Source organism: Benincasa hispida, chromosome 6, assembly GCF_027475165.1.
Source record: "Benincasa hispida cultivar pf3 chromosome 6, pf3_genome.v1.1, whole genome shotgun sequence".
Lineage (NCBI taxonomy): Eukaryota > Viridiplantae > Streptophyta > Magnoliopsida > Cucurbitales > Cucurbitaceae > Benincasa > Benincasa hispida.
Genome location: NC_143483.1, coordinates 16188427 through 16213291, shown reverse-complemented (window position 1 = coordinate 16213291; position 24865 = coordinate 16188427). Strand labels below are relative to the sequence as shown.

Here is a 24865-nt window from a genome sequence, read left to right as displayed (position 1 = left end):
GACGCTGTTCATCGAGCATTGCAACACCACGGGATCGCTGATGAATAACATTGCAACACTAGGGTGCAGCGTCACAACGCTATTCATCCTAGATCAGAATTGTTCGCGCGCTGCTAGTTCGGTTAGCGGGTTGAAGGGATCCGGTTCGACCAGTTCTTCCTCAAATCGGTCTGATTCAACCCCTTAAGGAGCCTTGGTGGTCCGAATCAGGTGGTTCGGGCCTGTTCGGGTTGGTTCGAGCGGTTTTTCCCCAAATTGAAGCTTGTTTTTTTATTCAATTTTGTAATAATTTACTTATTTTGCTTGCTGAAAATGCCAAAGTTGAACCATATTAGTATTATTTAATTATTTTATGCATGTGATGAGTATTATTTTTGAATTAAACATGTTTGTTGATATAGTATGCCATTTTAGATTTAAAATCCCACCATAGGTAAACACGTTACATGCATTATTGTATGTTATAATTAGTTATAATATATAATATGCATGTTTTAGGGTTTGTTAAAATTGATGTAGGTGTTATATTAATATTGAATGCTTTTGAAGAATGTTACGGGATCGCTTTTGTTTGCTTGTTATAAAATGAAATTAGACTTTAAAATCTATAAAGATGAAGAACATGCTCACTTAGGTTAACAACTTCTTTTAACGGTTAAAATAGATTGTTAACTTATAAAATTTGGTTACAAACTCAAATCGGTACATAAACTTGTCTAAGGCTGGGGGTACTTAAGTTGGCGGTTTACGTAACACCTCCTACCTGGGGATTATGACCGAAGTGTTGAGCATTGTTAACTGATTTTATGAGCTTGCGTGAGCGGTGTGAGGTTTAAAACTTGTTTAAACGCTTAGACATTGTAGGTTAATATCCAAGTATAAACATTGTACTTGAATAAAAATCACAGACTTAGGTTGTTTAAAATTAGCCGTTTTAAACCTAAGTAAATGAATACCCAAACATTTAAAACACTCCAGTAGAAGATTAAAAATATATTCGATATATAGTTATTAGCTCTCACGTCCCCAAGAGTTCACATCGTGAGATCCATGCTCGGCTTTATGTCGCTTTTACTGCGACTACACCATTCAGAAAGTGTTTGCATGGGTCAATAACAAGGTGAATGAGGGAAATAGTTCATAGTATGTGGGTGAAGGAAATGTGTCAACATTTTCCTACGGTCTCCTCCATTAGTTTGAACCATGAGATTCCTTTGTTGTGTCTGCTGTCGTTTTTAGGCAGCACTAGCTAGTCGTTAACCATGGTGATCCCTACGGAAGGTTGTAACATAAGATTCGAAACAACCCAAGCTTCATAAATGAATAGGGTCTTATAGTCCGTCTTGGATATCGTCTTCCAACTCGGGGGAATGTTTATACCGTTCTATAAGATTTGAAAATGGCAGGTCACACTTATAAGAATTACTAATTGTTAGTAAAGATCTTGACCGAAAATGGTAACCAAATGAACTATAGGAATAAGAGTTATTTTGGATATAATATTTGGTCAAGATTGTCTTGATTCAGTGAAGGAATTTTTTGACTGCCCCTCGATAGCAACTATTCTAAATCACTAAAGTATCGTTGCAAATAAATAAAGAAAAATGGGTACTTTATTATTTCTTTGCTAAAATTGGATTTAGATGCATAAAGTTTAATAGTATTTGTTTAATTTTTCCAGCAATGTCGAATTCAATCATGCAACTGGTCACTTCTGATAAGTTTAATGGAGAAAAGCATTCCAACTGGAAATCAAACATAAATACAATATTAGTTGTGGATGATCTAAGGTTTGTGGTAATGGAGGAATGTCCCCCGATTCTCAGTTCAACAGTAAACCGAAATGTTTGGGACACAGCGAACGAAAAAGCTAGTACCCGTGAGATTATGGCATTGCTTCAGGAAATGTTCGGGAAACCGTCGTCTTCTGTTCTTCATGAAGCCATTCAATATGTTTATAATACACTCATGTAAGATGGTACCAATGTAAGAGAACATGTTCTCGACATGATGGTCCATTTCAATATTGCTGAAGCTCACGGGGTGACCATAAATGAAAATAGTCAAGTTAGTATGATATTAAAATCTCTTTCGAAGAGTTGTCTAACTTTTCGTACTAATACTGTGATGAATAAGATTAGTTACAATTTAACAACACTGTTGAACGAACTACAGACTTACCAGTCTATGATGAAACTTAAAGAAAGTGAAGTAAATGTTATTTCACGACAAAAAAGTTTCTCAATGGTTCTTCATCGGGAACGAAACTCGCTAACAAAAATAAGTCTGTTTCGTCATCTTCAAAAGACAAAAGTGTGCAAATGAAGAAGAAGGGAAAAGGGAATAAAAAACCCATTGCAAAGAAAAATAAAGCTCCCAAAGGAAAATGTTACTATTGCAAAGAGGATGGGCACTAGAAACATAATTGTCCAAAGTATTTAGCTGAAAAGAAAACAGAAAAGACAAACCAAGGTAGATCAGATTTACTAGTAGTTGAAACATGTCTAGTGGAGAATTCTCACTTAACCTGGATATTAGATTCGGGCACTGCTAATCACGTTTGCACTTTTCTACAGGAAACTAGTTCTTGGAAACAACTTTCTGAATAAGAAATGACTTTCAAGGTGGGATCAGGAGAAGTCATTTTGGCTAAAGCAGTGGGAGATGTCAAGCTACTTTTTTGGAGAATCTTTCATCTTACTAAAGAATGTATATTATGTACCTAAAATGAAAAGAAACTTAATCTCCATTTCCTGTCTGCTAGAAAATATGTACAAAGTATCTTTTGAATTTAATGAAATGTTTGTTTTTTCAAAAGGTTTTCATATTTGTTCTGCAAGACTTGAAAATAACATGTACATATTAAAACCAACTGAAGCAAAAGCCATTCTAAATATGGAGATGTTTAAAACGACTGAGACTAAAAATAAAAGACGAAAAATTTCTCCTAACGCCTATCTTTGGCACCTTAGGCTTGGTCACATTAATCTCAACATGATTGAGAGATTGGTTAAAAACGGTCATCTAAGTTAGAAGATAGTTCTTTACCTCCATATGAATCATGTCTCGAGGGAAAAATGACTAAAAGATATTTTTTCTGAAAAAGGTCTTCGTGCGAAAGAACCTCTCGAACTTATATATTCAAACCTCTGTGGTCCGATAAATGTAAAAGCACGAGGTGGATATCAGTATTTTGTCAATTTCATTGATTATTACTCTAGATATGGCTATATTTACTAAATAAGTCACAAGTTTGAAACTCTTGTAAAGTTCAAAGAATTTAAGACCGAAATAAAAAACTTGTTAGGTAAAAGAATTAAAACACTTCGATCTGATCGAGGTGGTGAGTATATAGACTTATAATTCTGGAACTATTTAGTAGATCATGGAATTCAATCCCAACTCATAGCACCTGAATACTACAACAAAACGATGTTGTAGAAAGGAGAAATCAAACCTTGTTGGACATGGTCTGATCAATGATGAGTTACGCTCAGTTACCTATCCTTTTGGGGGTATGCAGTACAAAATGCGGTATATATTCTGAATGTCGTTCCCTCAAAAAGTGTTTTAGAAACACCGCATGAGTTATGGAAAGGGCGCAAAAGTAGTTTACGTCATTTCTGGATCTGGGGATGTCCAGCACACGTGTTGGTACAAAATCCTAAGAAACTGGAAACACGTTCAAAATTATGCCTCTTTGTAGGATACCCAAAAGAAACAAAAGGAGGATTGTTTTATCATCTTCAAGAAGATAAAGTGTTTGTATCAACAAACGCTACATTCTTGGAAGAAGATCATATTAAAAATCATCAACCTTGCAGTAAACTAATATTACAAGAAATGACCAAAGATACTACAGAAAAATCAACAAGAGTTGTTGATTAAGCTCGTCCATCAACAACTGTTGTTGCCCCCATCACGTCCTTCTCAAGAGTTGAGTATGACTCGATGTAGTGGGAGGGTTGTTCATCAACCTGAACGCTATATGGGTTTAACAGAAACTCTAGACATCATACATGATGATGGATTAGAGGATCCATTAACCTTTAAATAGGGAAGAAAGATGTTGATAGGGAACAGTGGATAAAAGCCATGGACGTAGAAATAGAGTAAACGTACTTCAATTATGTCTGGGAACTTGTAGATCAATCCCATGGGGTTAAACCCATAGATTGTAAATGGATCTACAAGAGAAAACGAGACCAAACTGGCAAGGTGCAAACCTGTTGGGTTTTATGTCCTAAAACTCGCAGTTTGTAAAATGATAAACATTTTCTATAATCAATAAACTTATTATTGATTTTATAAATTGTATGAAAGTCTAAATCCAATAAACTAAGACCCATGACTATTACATGAGTACTTGAACTTTATGTGGAGACATAAGAGTGGATCAGGTTCGAGTAAATATTCAAAATGATCTATAATACATGAATAAGGTTGGGTACCTTATTCTGGTAACACTATTGGATGCGGCCTACTCTGTAGTTGTTACAAAGAGTTGTAAAGTGCTGCATACGCTGTGATCCTAATTCATATATGTTATGACATGAGGAGTGGGGGAGTCATGTGAAGTGAGTTTGCATAAGATTGTACCATGAAATAAGTCACTCTTACTTTATAACGCTTTTTACTGTATAAGATTGACTATTTCATCTAGATGACCTAGGTAACTCGATCTTAATCATGAGCTAACTATGAACTTCTATTTATTCGGGATTATCCTTTGATTTACATAGATGAGGGTTTGCTCAACAGCACCGTCTCAATAAGCCTCCCATTTTAGGGGTAAGACCTAATAGATAGCTGGGGACATAGGGTGCAAGACGGAGTTCACGCCTACCCAATTTAGGGATAGGAGAAAGGTTGTTCTATCAAGTACTGAATCTAAGTCTTGAACAAGGGGTCCCACCCTCTCACTGGGCTGAGAAAGTTTGGTTTAGTGATTGGATCACAAACGAGTTGTTCATTAGAGGATCAGTAGGAATTTGAAGAATAGGACGTAATCTTTGGGTAAAATAGATATTTGACCCAGCCATTATTACGAACAACCTGTGAAGGGTCGATTTGCTAATTATGCTTAAATCATGTGGACATAATATATCTAGAGTGAGGGGAGTGCAACTATGGCCTTTAGTGGAGTGACCTATTAGTTAACGAATGGAGGTTAATTTGGTCTATTGAGTTTAGCAAGTTAATCTCGAATCATTGGAGCCCATGATTTGTAGGTCCGTGAGGTCCCCCTAATAGCTCATAATTGGACTAGCTCTAGATTAACATGATAAGTTAATTTGAAACGTTCAAATTAGAACTATGGGAATTAGTAATTATATGAGATATAATTACATGTTTAATTTGAGAATTAAACGGAATAGGAGAATTTATATTTAAATATGATTTAAATATATAAAGATGGATGTGTGTAAAAATTAATTTAATATTTGATATTAAATTAATTAATTTTATTTGAAAATTAATTTATGAAATTAATAAAATTTTTAGTTTTAAAATCAAAATTGATTTTGAAATTGATTTTGATGGAAATTGAAAAGTTGGTATCATACACAAATGGAAAAACAAGTTTTTCCATTATCCATCTTGTACTTGCTCACACAAAATCCATCACCATTGCCTTGTGTTACTCCAAGCATGAGCTGCAACTCATGCAACTCTCTTCCTTGCATGATAGTCTGAATATATTGAAGAGTTTGGAGTGAATTTCGGGTATGCAAACAAGAGAGAATTTTAGAGATAATTCCTGCTGAAGAAAGTGTTCTTCAACATGATTGTTGCTGTGAGATTGGAGTGAAGAAAGTGTTCTTCAACATGATTGTTGCTGTGAGATTGGAGTGAAGAAAGTGTTCTCCATAATCCCTTGATTCAAGCTTGTTTTGAGTCCCACAACTCAATCTAGAACACCAAGATAATAGTGGGGAAGATCTTGAGGTGGTTTGCAATAAGATTCAAAGAAGATTGCAGCTGGAGATCGTGCTTTGAAGAGGTTCTACAAAGGTATGTCATGAAACTCACTTGTTTTCTGCAAGAGCATGCTTTATATTTTGCCAAAATTAATGAATTAGAGTGCTTAAATGATCCTTGTTACTTCCGCTCTTGCTGATACAATCCTACAATTGGTATCAGAGAATCATATAAGCTTCAATTCGATTTAATTTTGTTTTGGTGGCTGTTTTATATAAGAAATATGAAACTTATGCACTGATATGGTTTTATGAGTTTTGACATTTTAATTCTCTTTAATTTCTCATTTGTAATTGGCTCTTATTTGATGAGCTTTTATGTGTTAGCAAGAGTCTTTAATTTATTTGGAGTCATTAGAGTTGAAATTAAGATGTAATTGAAGAAACAAGTGAAGGAGGCCGAGATGTTGTTCCAGTTTTTCAGCTTCTGTTCAAAATCATTGTTAAGGTCCAGTTATTAAGCAATCGTCTTGTTCCAAGTGTTACATAATGTGAAGAAAGGCCAGACGATCATATAGCAATAGGCATTGGTCGTTGTGATGTTGGACGCTAAACGATCGTGTACCTGCGGGAGCTAAACGATGCGTTCAAATGCTATACAATAGCACTATGTGATCATTTAGCTTTTGCGTGGGAACTAAACGATAGGTTGGATTTTCTATACGATGGCACTACATGATCATGTAGCTGCGACGTGCGCTAAGTGATGCGATGAAGTGCTATGCAATAGCGCTAAGCAATCGTCTAGATACGACGCTGAGCGATCATGTAGATGCGGTGCTAAGCAATACGCTGAAGTTTCTATGCGATGGAACTAAACGGTCGTATATCTACGGCATTGAACGATGCGTTGATGTTATATACGATAGGGCTAAACGATCGTTTAGCTGCGGTGGACACTAAACGATGACATGAAGCGCTAGGCGATGGTGCAAACCGATCGTCTAATTCTACTAGAGAGCTAAACAATTGCTCTATGCGATAGACAGATGACACTAAGCGATCGTGTACCTCTTCTCAACACAAGGCGATGGTGTTAGACAATTGCCTTTAGTACTACACGATCGGCTTTAGCAAGACTTTGAGGTTAGACCGAGAGCAACCGGCTCGACCGGTTTTCTCGAGGAAAAATCCGGTTCAGCCTCAAAGTGCTTTTGGCTGGTCTAGTTCAAAATTTGTTGGTCCGGTTCAGACTTATCCAGTCCGGTTCAAGTTGGTGTTCGAGCGGTTCAAAGACTGTTTTCTAGCTGTTTGTACTAGTTAGGCTTTTGTTTGCTTGTTTATGAAAAACTAAAATCATATCAGTCCGTGTTTAATTATTTATGCATTTGATGTATGTTATAATTAATTAAATCTTGTATGTGCATACAGTATGCTATTTAGATTTAAATATCCCACCATAGGAAGTATGTTACATGCATTGAAAGTATGTTATAATTTGTTATAATATATAGTATACATGTTAGGGTTTCCTGTATTTAATATAAGTGTTATATTAAATATTGAATGCCTTTATGTATGTTATGGATGTTTAGCATGTCTAAAGGTTTATAAGTTGTTATAAAATCGGGTTAGACATTTAAAATCCATAAACAACAGTTGCATGCTCACGTAGGTTGACCACTTGTTTTAATAGTTAAAACATATAAAACTTAGTTTACAAAGTCAAGTGGTTTATAATCTTCTCTAAGGTTAGGGGTATTTAAGTTGATGGTTTATGGAACACCTCCTACCTGGGCATTATGGCCGAATTATTGAGCTTTGGTAACCGGTTTTATGAGCATATGTGAGCGATGTGAGGTAATAAAAGGGTTTATCACTTAGACATTGTAGGTTAAAATCCAATTATAAGAGTTATACTTGTATAAACCACACAGAATTAGGGTTGTTTTATTAGCCGAAAAGAACATAAGTATAAATCTACCCAATAGAACACTTCAGTGGCAGTTTAATAACTTCTATATGATAGAGTTATCAGAAAACTTCAGTGGGAGATTAATAACATATACGATATGTTTTTCTTAGTTCTCGCGTCCCTAAGAGTTCACAGTTTGGATATAAGCAGTACTTCGTGTCACCCTGGAAGTAACTTCCATTCGAAAAATATTTTTTAGCTTAAATCTAGATTGCAGTGAATAAGGGGAAGTTGTTCAAACATAAATCAATTATTCAATTTATAGATTTCAACTGTCACGACTCCACATAGTTTACACCGTGAGATTCATATGACGCTTCGTGTCACCCTGGGAGTGACCTTCATATGGAAAATGTTTTGTATGAGTCAATAACAAGGTAAACAGAGGAAGTAGTTCATAGTAAGTGGGTGAAGGATATGTGTCAATATATCTTGTGGTCTCCTCCATTAGTTTGAACTATGAGATTCCTATGTTGCGCCTGCTGGTTTGCTTTAGGTGGCCCTTGCTAGTCGTTTAATGATGGCTATCCCCTCAGAGGGTTGTAATATAGGATTCGGAACAACCCAAGCTTCAGTAAAATGAATAGGGTTTTATAGTTCCGACTTGGATATTGTTTTCTATTTCGGAGGCATATTCATACGTCCTATAAGATCCGAAATTGAGGGTCACACTTACAAGAATTACTAAATTGTTAGTAAAGATCTTGACCGAAAACGATAACTAAACGACTATAGGAATAAGAGTTATTTCGGAGACAATCGGAATAAAAGTTATTCAAGAGATAGTGTTTTGGTCAAAATTGTTTGGTTTAGTGAAGGAGTATCTGACTGCCTGATAACGGGCAGAAATGCACGTTATCATAGTGCTAAGTTCTTAAACAATGTTGGATTGCATTGATGAAATATGTTAATTTGCGTCTATTAAGCATCGATTTCATAAAATTACAGTCGCATGCGTTCAACACATTAGAACAGTTGATTTTTATATTTTTGTGCAGAATATGCGTTAATACAATGCAAGAATTGCGATCATAGGAAATCACTGGTCGAGCACAATTTCACTACAAGGCTTTACAATGATTGTGTTGCAAACATTCATCCGAGAAGGATCACCGCAACTTGGTCAGCGCAACATGGCGGGCGCATCTGTGTGAAAGGCTAATTAACCGCGATGGGATAGAAAGATGATGACAGTCGAATCCGAATTAAGTTGACAGTCGATAACGGTCACAATGTACATTCATCTTTTCGGTGACAATTATTTGGCGCATCAGTTAGGAATTAAAGTCGTCTCATCTGTACAATCATGAGAGAGAAGTCGGCTTTCACCATGGATACTCTATAAACACCAAGGGTATTCTTCAGAGAAGGAGTTCAGCAGTTAGAGATTTCATACTTCAGTTCGCACGCCTTTTGTTCATAGTTCTCTTTCATTTTAAGGTGGACGCGAGGGAGGAAGTTGTGCTGGCAGATCATTTCGATAAGCTTAGGAGAGCACCAAAAGCTTCAAGGATAGAGAGAGGACCGACGCCTGCGGAAGCGGGAACATCTTTAGAACATAATAGAGATTTCAATGTAAAAGCCTCGGTTAGCAAGGAATTGCTACCAGGCTTTCTACCTTTACTTCCATTGTTATTTTGTACTCAAACTCATTTATAAAAATGGAATTTCCTTCTCTATATCTGTTCTCTCTCAGTTATTCACGTATGAGTAGCTAAATCAGTTGAATGGGTTGAGAAGCATTTAGCTAGCACATCCAGGGAATCTTCATTCCTTGCGATTATCTTGTATTATATATGCTTCATTTGTCCATTAAACATACTCGGGAGGGTAGTCTAAGGACAGGATCTAGACTGGGGAAGGTCAGGTTAGAATCTAGGCTTGGTAGAGCTAGATTAGAATGCATAATACAAGAGATAGGAGCTTAGGAATGAGCACTATTTGTTATTAGCGCATCGCATGCATCCTAGAGATAGGATATGATTGTATGCGGTCACCTTGCCTTCGTGCAATTTGCATCATCGTATAGGACAAGAGTAGAGACCTAGGAATAAGCTATATGGACGTTTTTGCATTCAACACATGCGTCCTAGACTTAGGAGCATCACATTTGCATTGGAAAATGACTTATTGTGTATGGTTGTAACATGATCGCATAGTCTGATGCATTCCCAAGTAATGCTAGCTAAAGATCTTCTCAACCCGTTCATCGCATACTCATTGTATCTATCACACAGCTGCCTTTTCTCAAATCTGCCACATTTGTTTATTTTCTCATTAACTCAATCAACAAAAAACCAACAATTTATTTACTCGGTTATTGCAAGGTTTTCATAAAAATTACCAATGCAATCTATTTTCACAAGTCCCTGTGTTCAACTTTGGACTTACCAGGAAACTAAGAGGAATTTACACTTGGATTCCGCTGGGGAAACGTTAGTGCACAACGCAATTTTATCAACGCATATCATCCATATTTCTACTTCATAAAATCAAGCACAAAGTTTTTGGTGCCGTTGCTGAGGACTTCGGTAAAATAGAGTGGTAACGGTAATTTTTTTGATTTCTTTGCAGACTCTCAATCTCTGGTGAATTACGACCCGGAGATTGAGAGGAAATTCGGAAGAAGATTAAGAGACCGCCAACAACAAAGAGAAAGAATACCAAGAATGGCGGAGCAACCGGACGCAAGGACCGCTAACGCGAATAATATAATGGCCAACCCCATCCTTCTAGCGAATGACCGCAATAGACCCATCCGGGACTATGCGTCACCTAACCTCTATGATTTCTCTCCAGGAATCATGAGGCCAGCATTAGATGGATCGAGGTTTGAAATGAAGCTGGTAATGTTGTAGATGATCCAGGCTACTGCGCAGTTTGAAGGAAGGCGTGGTGAAGACCTGCACGCCCACCTTCAGAGCTTCAAAGAAATCTGCAACACTTTTTTGTTCCCGAATATCTCAACCGAGGAAGTTTGACTAACTCTGTTCCCATTTTCTTTGTGTGATCAGGCGAGGAAATGGGCATATTCTCTCGAACTAGGAGAGATAACTTCGTGGGAACAGATGGTGGAAAAATTTATGGAGAAATATTTCCCACCAACTGAGAATGCGAGGAGAAGGAAATTAATACAAAAATTTAAACAAGAAGATGAAGAATTGCTCAGCAATGCCTGGGTGAGGTTCAAGCGGTTGGTAAGAGACTGTCCACATAATGGCTTACCAGACTTCCTACAAATGGAGATTTTCTACTAAGGATTGAATCCCTCTTCGCAGACCGCTGTCAATGCGGCAGCCGCTGGTAGTCTGCTCGACAAAACATATGAGGAGGCTAAGAGTATACTTGATCGCATTTCCAAAAATCACTAGAATTTGAGGGAAAGCGATTAGAGATTAAGAATTAAAGATAATGACGCAAACAATGGGGCCATGGCATCCCTACAAAATCAAATGATTGCGATGATGAGTCTGATACAAGGCATCACAATTAATAATACGGGAGAAAAGAAAGGCATCCCTACAAAATCAGTTGTGTCTTTTGCGGAGATGCTCACCCGATGGAGGAATGCCCAACAAACCTGTAGTCGGTATGCTTCATGAGAGATAACGCCTATTCCAATACATATAACCCAGGGTGGCAAAACCACCCAAATTTTGCGTGGAAAAATTAACAACAAAGCTTTCAACCTATGGCACAAAAAGGAAGGCCACCCGGATTTTTTCCGCAAAACAACGGTCCAGCGCAAAGCCAAGCTAGCAGCTCACAAGCATCGCAATCTTCGTCCTTAGAGAGCTTACTGAAGCAATACATTGAGAAAAACGAATCAGTGCTTTAGAATCAAGCTACATCCATTAGAAATCCAAAAATATTATTGAGTATTTTATTCAATAAAGTTGTTGATATTGCATTCTATTATGAAAATCCAATAAACAAATCAATGGCTATAGTATGAATATTTTAATTTTATGTGGTGACATAACCAGGGTCAAGTTATAGTATATAGCCTAAATAGTCTATAAAGTATATAGATGAAGTTGGGTATCTCATCCTGGTAACACCATTGGATGCGACCCATTTTGTATACTGATACAAATGATGTGATCCACAAATTATTCATGTAGATATGAGTGGGAGCATCCTATGCAATGAGTTTACATAAGACTGGACCTCGAAATAGTCACTTTTCTTTATAACGACTATTTATTGTTACAACTGACTATTTCAAAGTAAAATGACCTAGAGTAACTCGATCTTAATTGTGATCTAACTATGAACTCTTGTTTATTTCGACATTATCCTTTGATCTGCATAGGTGAGAGTAGTCTAACAACACTCTCAATAAGCCTCCCATTTTGGGGATAAGACCGGATAGATATCTGGGAACATAGCTATTCAAGATGGAATTCACTCCTACCCGTCTTAGGGTTAGCAGATAGGTTGTTCTCTTAAGTGCTGATGCTTGGTCTTGAACAAAGGGGCCCTGCCCTCTCTTGATAGAAAGGAACATGATTTATAAGTGGTATTATAAATCAGTTGTTCAATAAAGGGTCAGTAGGAGCTTAATGAGCAAGATGTATTCACAGGGGTAAAACGGTAATTTTGACCTAGCTGTAAATACGAACGACCTATGAAGCATCGACTTACCGATTAGGGTTAAAATGGATAGAAATACATCTACAGTGAGGAGAGTCAACTATCGAGCTATAGTGGTATGTCTTAATAGTTAACGAATAGTAATAAATTCGATTTAAAGAGATTAACCAATTAATTACAAATCATTGGAGCTCATGATCTGTAGGTCCATTAGGTCCCTCTACTAGCTCATAAATTGGGTTAATAAATTGAGTATTATTGGATGAAATTTGAAATTAGGTTTATGAATTTGAAACGTTCAAATTCAGTTTAGGGTTTCAATTAATTGTATACAATATCATTGAAACATATAATTTAATCGAAATTAAACGAAATTGGAGATTCTATTAATATTTAAGTCAATTTAAATTATGATTTAAATATTAATTGTAGAAATTGAATCACATTACTGGAATTCGTGTCTTATTAATTAATATTAGGATATTACATTTATAATTTAATTAAAAGGTTTAATTAAAATTAAAATTAGTTTATTTAAATTAATTAATTAGAATTAATTTTATAAAACTAAATATTTAAATAAAATAGTTTATTTAAATCGAAAATCATTTTTTTAACGTTTTGATTAAAAAAAAATTTAAATGAGTCATAGTGGACTTTTCCAAATTTTGGGAAAAATTCACTATCTCATTTATGTGGTTAATCACCAAAATCCATTTTTAATTCATTAAATTGGTGAAGCAGGAGCTGGCCTCTGCGAAAAAACTATATCCATGCATATTTGGGCTTATATATTGAAGCTAAATGTTGAGAATTAGGCAGCCATGCTATGATTTTAAACCTGAATTACTGCTGCTGTGAAAACCTATAGCCTTCACCTAAGTTCATCCAAATTCAGTTCAATTTGAGTGTTTCCACCACACAATCCTCCTTGAGTTTAGTGGAGAAGATCTTGGTGGTGGTCTACTTGAAGATTCGAGCTAAAATTTCTAGATTACTTGTTGAATTCATGGGTTTTTCTTCAAAGGTAAAGTGTAGCTCAAACCCTCTTGTGAACTTCCATTGAGTAGCATGTTTCAAACTCAAATTAAGTGTAGTTAGAGTTCTTATTGATTCTGAATTCTTCTGTTGCATGTTATATAACTCCTTCAACAAATTCACTTAAATTCGAGTTACACCACTCAAATTCAAGGCTGAGAATAGTAGAGAAGATCTCTTGGTGGTTCACTATCGAATTGGAGCTGAATTCGAGTGACGAGCAGCTTGGATTTAGACAAATTCATTAAATGTATGTTTATTTGAAACCCACTTGTTATTTTCTGCAAAATAATGCTTTAGAACTCAAATTAAATGTAATTAGAGTGCTTATTGATTCTGTTTGCTTCCGTTGCATGCTAGTATATCCTATCAGTGCATTGACTATAGGCAGTTGAATAAGGTAACGATAGGAACAAGTACGTGTTACCCCATATTGATGACCTTTTTGATCAATTGAAGGGAGCAACAATCTCCAAGATAGAATTGAGATCAGGTTATCACCAATTAAAGGTTAAAGAAGTAAATGTTCCTAAGACTACTTTGAGGACCAAATATGGACATTATAAGTTTCTAGTCATGCTGTTTGGTTTGACGAATGCCCCTGCAGTGTTTATGGATCTTATGAATAGAATATTTCATCCTTACCTAGATCAGTTTGTGATTGTTTTACTGATGATATTCTAGTATATTTTGTTGACAGGGAAAAACATATGGAACACTTGAGAGTTGTGCTGCAAACATTGTGAGAAAAGAAGTTATATGCTAAGTTCAACAAATGTGAATTCTGGCTGGAACAGATTATGTTTTTAGGACACGTAGTGTCGTCTGTAGGAGTAAGTGTAGATCTTCAAAAAAATAGAAGCAATAGTAAGATGGGAGCGACCTGCCATGTTGTTAGAGGTACACAGTTTTCATGGTTTGGTAGGTTATTACAGGAGATTCGTGGAAGGCTTTTCAAAGATAGCTCTTCCATTGACCAATCTAATGAAGAAGGATGTAAAGTTTGAGTGGTAAAATGAATGTGAATAGAGCTTCCTAGAGTTGAAGCGAAGACTGGTGTCCACACATATTTTAACTCTTCCTACACTAATGAAAGAGTTTGAGAATTACCGTGGTGCATCCAGACAGGGTTTAGGATGTGTACTGATGCAAGAAGGAAGTTGGGATTTATGCCCTAAAACTCGTAGATAGTGAATGTAATTAAATGATCGTCATTAATAAATAGTTATTAATGTTTTTATTAATAAGTGTTACTGATGTTTTATTTAATTTTGTCTTATTAACCCTAAAATCCAATAAACTAACATCCTAGGCTATTTATGAGTTTGAACTGTATGTAGAGATATCTAAGGACCAATGTTCAAGATACAGCTGAAAGGGTATATGTATAGGGATAAAGTTGGGTACCTTATCATGGTAACACTATGAATATGACCCACTTTATATTTGACAAACGTAGTTATCCAATGCATTCGTATAAGAGACATGCCAGTTCGGGTATTTTGTGTAATGAGTTTGCACACGACCAGACCCCGAAATAATAACCACTAGATGTAACTTCGTTGACTAGTTAGGTTTGTATTTCAATAGGATGACCTAGGAAACTAAGTCTTACTCTTGAGTATATTATGAACTCCTGTTCATGAAGGATTGTCCTTTGATTTGTATGGGTGAGAGTGGCCAGTTCGCCGACTTAATATGCCAACTATTTTGGGGATAAGTCCAAGTGGGTATCTAGGAACATAATCATATAAGATGGATTTCATTCTTCCCAACTTCAGGGTAAGTAGATGAGTGTTCCTATAAGTGGTGTCTCCAGAACTTGAACAAAGGGCTCTACCCTCTCACTGGCCCATGATTGGACCATAAACAGGTTGTTCATTAGAGAAACACTGGTACTTAAGGATGTAAAGGTAACCTAGGGGTAAAACGATAATTTGACCAAACTGGTATTACAAACACTCGTGAAGGACTAACTTGTTATTATTGGTCTATATCCGTGGACACAGAAACATATATATAGTGAGAAGAGTGCAGTTGTGGGTCTTTAGTGGAGTGTATCCACAATTAACGAATATTTATTAATTTGGTTAATGAGTTTAACTAATTAATCTCACATGTTGGAGCTTCTGATCTGTAGGTCCATTAGGTCCCATTCCTAGTTTGTAAAGGGCATTGAGTTAATTTGTCATTAAATTGAATTTGAAATGTTTAAATTCAGAATTGAATTTTTTTTAATGTATGTTGATACATTTGAATATAAAGTTTAATTTTAGACTTTATTATTAATGTTGGATATGATTAAATATTAATCAATGCGAGAACGAAATATTTGAAAGGTGTTCAAATATTAATTTAATTTGAATAAGATTCATAATGAAAATTATGGGTTAAAAAAAATGTGCATTGGATGTGCATTAAAACTATAGGTTCAATGAGAGAAATGTTTTTTTTAATACGATTCAAATGGAAAATTAAATTAAATATTTGATGTTTAATTGGATGATTAATTACTTGAAAAATTAATTAATTATTTAATTTAATTTAATTTTGAATTTAATTAAATTGATTAAATAAAAACGTTAGGTTAAAATTAATGTACATTAGATGCACATTACAACTATAGGTTATGTAAGAGGTAATCATTTAAATATGGTTTAAATGATCATTTAATCAAATATGATTTAATAAATAAATTTAATTCGAGAAAACGTGGGATCAATCCCACATTTTTCTCTCACTCTCTTATCATCCCTTTCTTTATAACAAAAGGGTTATGTTTTTGCGGAGGTAGGGAAAGGCTCTCAAGCTCTTTTTGTGTTTTCTTCTTCCTGATAAAAGAAAGAAAAGTCGTCATCTGATATTCTCAAATCCCAAAAGAGATAATCCCACAATTCTCCATAGCCTCAATTCCCTGCAATAATAAGGAAGTTTCCAGGTGGTGATGCCCAATCCCAATTCAATTGAGAAATTCTATAGAATTGTCAAAAGATTTGCAAGGTAGGATTTCTTCGCCTGTATAATTAGTCTTTTTAGGAATTTTATCCTTAATCAATATTCCCTTTTATTCCAATGCAGATTTTAAATGCCAATTAAAAAAAATAAATCGAAATCATTTTGTGTTTTAGCTTCCACTATGCGTTAGGGTTTTCATCCCTTCAATTGGTATCAGAGCCAAATCGTAATATCCGGATTTACTGCACTATGAATGTTGTGGTTTGCAAGTGAATGTTTTCTACAATATTTGGCCTCAGATTTACAATTTTGATATGATAAATGTAAAGGCCCTAGTGTTTTTTGGGTGTTATTGTTGTAAATAGTTCCTCTATAAGTTTGGGTCTAGAATTAGGGTTCGTGCCGATGAAGATCGAGATTAATTTTGCCAAAAATCGCAATTCTTTCGACATTTTGCATCCTTGCATAATTCTGTAGAGAATTAGGGTTAACAAAGCAGTTCCGATTAGACTGTGGTTCAGTTGGTGGTCCGGTTCTGTGGGATTGGCTTGGTTTTCAGGTTGGTGATCCGATTCAGGCCGGTTCAGGTTGGTTTGGTCCGGTTCTAGAGTGGTAGAAGAAATTTTAGGATAGATTAGCTAAAGTAGTGTAATTTACTACTTTATTTTATCCAAGGGGCCAAAATTGTAGGTTCATTTTCTATTTAAATGCTTTGTGGATGTCATTTAAATAAATCCCACCTTAGGTTAAGCATTTTCATACATTTTTTGTATATTATGAAATGCATGATTTATAATTTCAAGATTTGTTTAATGTATGTGATATGTTAAATTTATGAAATTGGAGAAGCATGTTGCATGATATTAATTAGAAAATATAATTAGTTATATTTATTAATGTATATGAATATGCTTGGTTGATTTTCATAATATTATATAAGTATTATATTTAATTGAAAATCAACATGCATTGAACATGATATATCTATAACTTAATATAATAGTTATATTAAAATCATGAAATGCATGTAATATGGTTTATTGTAATTAGAATATGATTGTTAATTAATTAAAATCATAATGAGCATGTTATAAAACTAATCTTAAAATTTGTAATAGTTATAAAAATTAATGATTAGCAACTATTAACCTATAACAAAGAGTTGCATGCAAACATAGAATCTTAGAAAAAATATATTAATTTTAAATTGTTTAAAATTAATTAATCCTAAGATCACATTTCTTATTAGATTAGAATAATTACTTAGTTTCTTGTAAAATAGTTTTAAAATTTCTAAGTAGGACAAATAGGATTAAGGTTATAAGGGAACTCAACTGATACAGTTCTGTCTAGACTGGAGGTATTTATGTTGACGGTTTACATAACAACTCCTAACTGGGTAGTGGATCGGAACCTGAGTTGAATTAACCGAGGTCCTATTAGCATGCAATGTCACTAGGTAAACTAAATGGTTTAATATACCTAGAACTTTAGTATAAAGATCTTATTATAAGAGTTATAATAGGCATAGACTTATATAGATTCATTAGCCAGAATTTAGTTAAGTATAACAAAATCCTAAATTAATTAAAACATTTTAGTGGGAGAAAAATGGTATATGAGATATATATTTTTTATATTCTCACATCCTTAAGAGTTCACATCGTGAGATTCATGCTCGGCTTCGTGTCACCCTGGGCGCGGCCTCCCTTCAAAAAGTGTTTGCATGGGTTAATATCAAGGTGAATAGGGGAAATGTTCAAAGTAAGTTGGAGAAGGTCACGTGTCAACGTATCCTATGGCCTCCTTCATTAGGTTGCATTGTGAGATTCTTATAATTCTTTTGTGTGTCGTCCTAGAGCGACCATCCCTTCGGAGGGCCTGATCATAGGTTTTGGAACAACATAAACTCCAACAATGGATAGTGTTTCTTAGGTTAATTTTCAATAGTTGTCTTTTCTAACGGTAGCCTATTGAAGCGTACCTCTGAAATTTGAAAATGAAAGGGTCACACTTATAGAATGAATTAAACGAGTTAATGAATCCTTGACCAAATTAATGATAGTTAAGAGCTATAGGAATAAGAGTTACAATGGAATTAATAATTAGCTGAGATAGTCTTAATTCAGGGGAGGGATAGTTGATCACTCTTCGGTGGCTGTTGTCGTAAACATCTGAAGTATCGTTGCAAAATCAAATCAATAGTTTATTTAAGGTTCTACGATTGCTTGGTTTTGCTAAACTGATTGGATGTTTTGAATTCTTCGGCGATCTGTCGCATTTGAAGTTCAAGATTCTGAATGGATGATGCTTGGCTCTGTAAAACCGCATCGTTTTTTTTAAAGTATTTTTTCAAATTATTTTCCAAGGGTGAGGAAGTTGTTGATTATTAGGATGAGCTTAGCATTTTTTAATGTCTGTTCTATCCTTGATGGAACCCAAGTGGTTCATCTCTAGTTATATTTAGAAGCCATGATGGTTGGTGTGTATTTTTTGATTTCCACCTCAAGGGAAATTTAGGTGGTTTCTCCAATTAGGATTGTAAGTATTTGAAAACGAGATGTTCTTGATAAAGAAAATAGATTACAGATTATGTGGGCACACCTTAAATGAGTGTGCTTCTTCGTATATAATTCAACTCTCATTAGCCACCTGAGTCACCACATTCACTTGTCCGTTTCTAACGCCAGTTTTTGTCATCGACATTGCTTGTAACACATTTGTCATCACATTCACTTGTAGCTGTAATGATGGGATGGATCATTACCATGTGAACTTTCATTTATTCCTCCTTCACTTGATCTTGATCTGTATTCATTCTCCTTCTAGTCTTCATGGTTCCTTGAAATGCGATCAAGGATATTTTTTGCTTCAGTATAAGTTTTGTCCAATAATCCTCCTGTTGCGGTAGCATTTGCTATAGTTTGAGGTACTTCATTCAAGCCATCATAGAAGATCTCCATTTGTAAATAGTCGGGTAGTCCATTATGTGGACAATTTCTCACCATTCTTCTGAACCTTGCCCATGCATCGCTGATAACGGATAGAAATGCACGTTATCATAGTATTAAGTTCTTAAACAATGTTGGATTGCATTGATGAAATATGTTAATTTGCATCCATTAAGCATCAATTTCATAATATTGCGGTCGAATGCGTTCAACGCATTAGAACAATTGATTTTCTTTTTTTTTTTTGTGTAGAATATGCATTGACGCAATGCAAGAATTGCGATCATAGGAAATCATTGGTCAAGCGCAACTTCACCATAAGGCTTTGTGATGATCATGCTCGCAAACATTCACCCGAGAAGAATCGTCACAACTTGGTCAGCACAACATAGTGGGCGCATCTGGGTGAAAGGCCAATTAAGCGCAATGGGACAAAAAGTTGATGATAGTCGAATCCAAATTAAGTTGACAGCCGATAACGGTCACAAAGGACATTAAGCTTTTTGGTGACAATTATTAGGCGCATTAGTTAGGAATTAAAGCTGTCCCATCTGTACAACCATGAAAGAGAATCCGCCTTTCACCGTGGATACTCTATAAATACCAAGGGCATAGGGGTTCACTGTTTTTAAATTCTTTTGTTCCACAAGTTCACGCCGCTGTCCATAGGTTTCCTTTTCATTTTAAGGCAGAGCAAGAGAAGAGTGGCGGCACCGGAGATCGCTCAGGGAAACTCGAGAGAGAAACTTGAGGCGTAGGAGCAAAGAGCGGGCCGACTCTCGCAAGAGCGAGATATCATTTTGAGCATAAGTAGAAAAACAGTGTAAACGCTTGGTAGCAAGAAATTGCTACCAGGCTCTTTATTCTATACTTGCATTGTTATTTTGTACTTCATCTTCATATTTATATAGTGGAAGTTCTCTTTCTACATCTGTTCACTCTCTTAATATGCATGAGTAGCTAAACTAGTCGAATGGGTTGAGAAGAACTAAGCTAACATGACCTAGGAAGTTCATTGCTTGCAATTGTCTTGTTTTATGCTGTGCAAAATACCCTTTAGAGTTACTCGAGAGAGAGTCTAAAGAAAGAACCTAATGACTCGAGAGAGCTAGGTTAGAATCTAGACTCGAAAGAGCAAGATTAGACTTGCATAAACAAGAGATAGGGACTTAGAGATAAGCTCTGTTTGTCAACTTGCATCGCATGCATCCTAGAAATAGGAATGATATTATGTGGTCGTCTTATTTGTGTTGTGTTATCCTGTCATCACATAAATAAGAATAGAGGCTTATGTGTAGGTCTTATAGACTTATCGCATATATCGCATGCATTCTAATATTAGAAGCTGTAGCATTCACATTGAGAGATGGTTTACTATTGTATGCATGTTGCATGATCGCAAAGTATGAACGCATTCTAGGAAGTGTTAGCCGAAACCCTTCTCAACCCGTTCACCACATATTCATCGCATCTCCCGTTTATCAACTCTTTTCAAACTCCGCTGCATTTATTTATTTTTTTTCATCAACGCAAACAACAAACCCAACGATTTATTTATTTAACTGGTTACCGCAAAGTTCTTCATAAAAATTACCAACGAAATCTGTTTTCACAAGTCCCTGTGTTCGACCCTGGACTTACCAGGAAACTCAGAGGAATTTACACTTGGATTCCGCTGGGGAAACTTGAGTGCATAATGCAATTTCATCATCGCATAGCATCCACATTTCCACTTCATAAAACCAAGAATCAAGTTTTTAGCGCCGTTGCCGATGACTTGGCAGCTAAATGTTTGTTATGTTTTTTGTCTCTACGAGCAAACTTTTTATCTTGGTAGCATTGTAGCTTGTGCGACTAGGTTGCAAACAATATTGATGTGTAGGCGATGCGCTGAAAGCCAATGTTGACCCAAGGTAAAAGGGCAATCAGTCGCAAAAGAACGGAAGACAGTTCTAAGCTCATGTTGGCCAACATGTGCCCAACAATTGCCGGAAGTTCTAATGGTCAGGGCAACTTGACCCAAGCAGTTGAGAACCATCTCTTGTATGGAAGACTCCTTGCGGTAACAACACTCTTATTTTTCCAGGGACGTCTTCCACTCTATCTTTACTTTGTTTTCTTAGTATAGGTTATTTATTTTATTTTCATTGTTATTTTGGATATATTGTTGCTTCCTTAGTTGTGGTATGTTTGCTTTTGTAGGTGCAATAATAAGCCTCCTCGATTCATAGTTCAACGGAAGAATTCCTTTCACCCTTCAATGCATGGCTTCAATCGCGTGGATTCCAACGCATGAGCGCTTGCGTTGTTTCGCCTAAGGTCTTTTCTTGTTATCTTGTATGCCTTATCCTTTTGAAATTCTCTTTTTCTTGATTTTGTTGTTTTGCGATGTTTCTATGATGGTACGTATAGTTCACCGCATTTTCTAACTAATCAACGCAAGGCATTCTTTACTTTTATTAGCTTCTTCAAATTTTAAAAGTCTTAAGTTTTATTTTGCGCAAACTTGTGTTCAAACATTTATTATCGAATTCTTGTAATTTTGTTTTTAGCTTTGCGGTGAGAATGCTGCCAACCTCTAAGTTTAGAGGTGGCAGTAGTCTCGGAGAATTACGTTCATTATATTGCGATCATTTGAAAAAAAAAAAAATTGAAGTGAGATTTTGAGAATAATAACTCCACTGTCAACGCAATGAGGAAACCCATATTGATAAGAGTTAAGCTGTGAAAGGCACTTGGTCGAAGTTGGATGTCCGCATGACACCCGTAGGGGCAAGACAAAACGAAGGAAAGTCGTCGAAATCAGCGCATAAGCGCAACTCCTCTGTCCGGTGCAAGCCAAAACATATGAGACAAGAGTTGAGTTTAATATGGAACGCAATCGAAGTTGGATGCCCGCATCACACGTGGGGGTAAGCCAAAACAAAGGGCGTAACCAGGTTTAATGCCACATTTGAATAAGTCATCGCAAAGTTTTGAAGTATTTTTGAATGAACGCATTCTCAAAAGCTAAACACAAAATTGTGGTGAATGAATAAAAGTTTTTGAGAAAAGGCTTGCTGGATCTAAACTTAGACAAGATCTTTTTGAAGAAGCAGCCAAAGTGGAGGAGAGCATTGCGGTGGTGGTCAAAGGTGTGTGTAAATTATATTCTGAGAAGCTGGTCATTGCAAAGGAAAGCATGAAGGTGAGTTAGAATTTCTTGAGTATAACGCATGCTTGAGGACAAGCATGATTTTAAGTTTGGGGTGTGATGACATGCAGAAATGCATGTCATCCTAGGCCTTTTACTTAGAATTATGAAGGTTGTTAGGCACAATATGCAATAATCATGATAAAAGTTCACGAGAAAGTGAGCTTGCGTCGATTAGCATGTTGAATCTCAGCTAACCCGTTATTTTTCATTATTATGTGTTCAATGTTCTATTTTTGTAGCTAACGTAGGAAATGAACGCAAACGCGAAAACCGAACCACCGCATAGACGACCGCATACGAAGAAACACTCCATTGCAAAAGTAAACGCATCAATCAACGCATGGATGTTGCGGTAATCTGCCGTATGTGTCCATCGCATGGGAGTTACACTCGTCAAGCAATTGCAGTCATCATGTAGAGTTGCGGTATTAAGCGAATGCGATCATTGAATGATTGCGGCTACGCAACAATGCATTCTAATGGGATCAACGCAAGGTTGGTGGAATGAACGCATCAACGCATCTAACTCGAGAAAAACCAAAAGATGATGTTGACATTTCACCTACCACGTCACTAGTGGCAGAGGTTCAAAAAGGACTAACGCGCCGAACGTCAAACTTAGAGCAATCCAATTAATGTTGTCGATGCCTAAGCTCTATAAATAGAAGCCAATGAGCTGAAATTCAAGTAATCCGAGGAAGATCCTTGTGATCCGGGGATTTTTCCCGCGATCCAGATAAATGCGTGAGAAGATGGTTGAGAGTTCTTCACCTCCTTCATCCATTCCGAGTGACGACTAGAGCCTTCGATCGGAGCTAGATCTCGAGAGAGTCAGCTCCTCCGCCCATCCATGGCACCATCGGAAGCCTTGATGCACATCCACTGGAACAAATCTTTGCTTCCAGTTGGTCATTTCCTTTCGTTTCTTTTCTCATATTGTATTGTATGACATCTTGGAATTAAGAAATTAATACAATTTTTTTTCAATGCATTTCTCTGTTCCTTCGACTCCATCTCCATCTTCTTTACTTAGCATCTTTACTTCAATTGCAACACTTAGTGGGACTGCTTGGGTATTGCTTACTTAGTCATGTGGATTAGGGATATGAAACATGTAGCAACCCACCAAGAGGTGTGCGTTGCGCGAGTTTGTGAGTAATCTTATTTTCTTAGTGTGAAGCTGCTGCAACGCGTGTCTATAGGCTAACGCATTGCTTGTCTATGAGTAAAGTCAACAACAATCAACTGCCCGGGAGGGTAAGTGGTTGGACGCATTAAGCAAGGCATGCATTGTTCACTAGAGATAAGAGTAATCTTGCGTCAACCAAGTTCATGCGTTTGCCTTGTTTTATATTGTGCCCAACACCCCTTTAGAGCTACTCGAGAGAGAGTCTAAAGAAAGAACCTAATGACTCGAGAGAGCTAGGTTAGAATCTAGACTCGAGAGAGCAAGATTAGATCAGCATAAGTAAGAGATAGGGACTTAGAGATAAGCTCTATTTGTCAACACTACGTCACATGCACCCTAGAAATAGGTATGATATTATGTGGTTGCCTTATTTATGTGTATGTCACTCTGTCATCGCATAAATGAGAATAGAGGCTTATGTGTAGGTCCTATAGACTTATCGCATATATCGCATGCGTTCTAGTATTAGAAGCCGTAGCATCGCACCGAGAGGTGGTTTACTATTGTATGTGTGTTGCATGATTGCATGGCTTGCGTTGACTAAGGTTGTCCTTGCGGTCACTCTTAAAGGTTGCAATGAAATCATCTCCGCATTTTAGCTATTTTCCCATTCATTTATTTCATGTCAAAGTTTGTCGCATCTCTACCTTTCATGCATATTCTCACTGCGTTGTCTGTTAGATAGGAGTAGGAGTAGGAGTAGGATTAACTTAGCAACATCCCTTCCAGTCTTTTATTTAAACCGCCGCATGCACATCACCGCATGCATATAGCTATAAGTCCCTGTGTTCGCCCTCGGATTACCCGAGAAACTTGCGTTCGCATTATACTTGGCGTGAGCGCAATAAAACTTGTGGCAGGACGCATGGTCATCGCATACATTCGTTAACGCATTATCAGTCCAATGCATGACCATCGACACATGACTATCAATGCATATCTTAGGAACATGCATCGCGTAACCTTTTGGCACCGTTGCCGAGGAATTCGACAAGATAGAGTGCTAACGGTTATTTTTCTGATTTCTTTGCAGACTCTCATTCT

General features: G+C 36.3%; 1 protein-coding gene across 1 annotated transcript; it reads left to right on the top strand.

Moving 5' to 3' along the window:
* Positions 1–1683: 1683 nt before the first annotated feature.
* LOC150035470 (uncharacterized) lies at positions 1684–17101 on the top strand. Its single transcript, XM_090314321.1, has 2 exons — positions 1684–1970; positions 16963–17101. Exons 1-2 carry the CDS (start codon positions 1684–1686, stop codon positions 17099–17101), a joined length of 426 nt encoding a protein of 141 aa, XP_090170447.1.
* The last annotated feature ends 7764 nt before the right edge of the window (positions 17102–24865 follow it).

Coding starts and splice junctions, on each gene's coding strand:
- LOC150035470 (XM_090314321.1), top strand. CDS start 1,684: ATGTCGAATTCAATCATGCAACTGGTCACTTCTGATAAGTTTAATGGA. Junction 1,971..16,962: donor TATGTTTATAATACACTCAT/GTAAGATGGTAC, acceptor ATAATTCTGTAG/AGAATTAGGGTTAACAAAGC.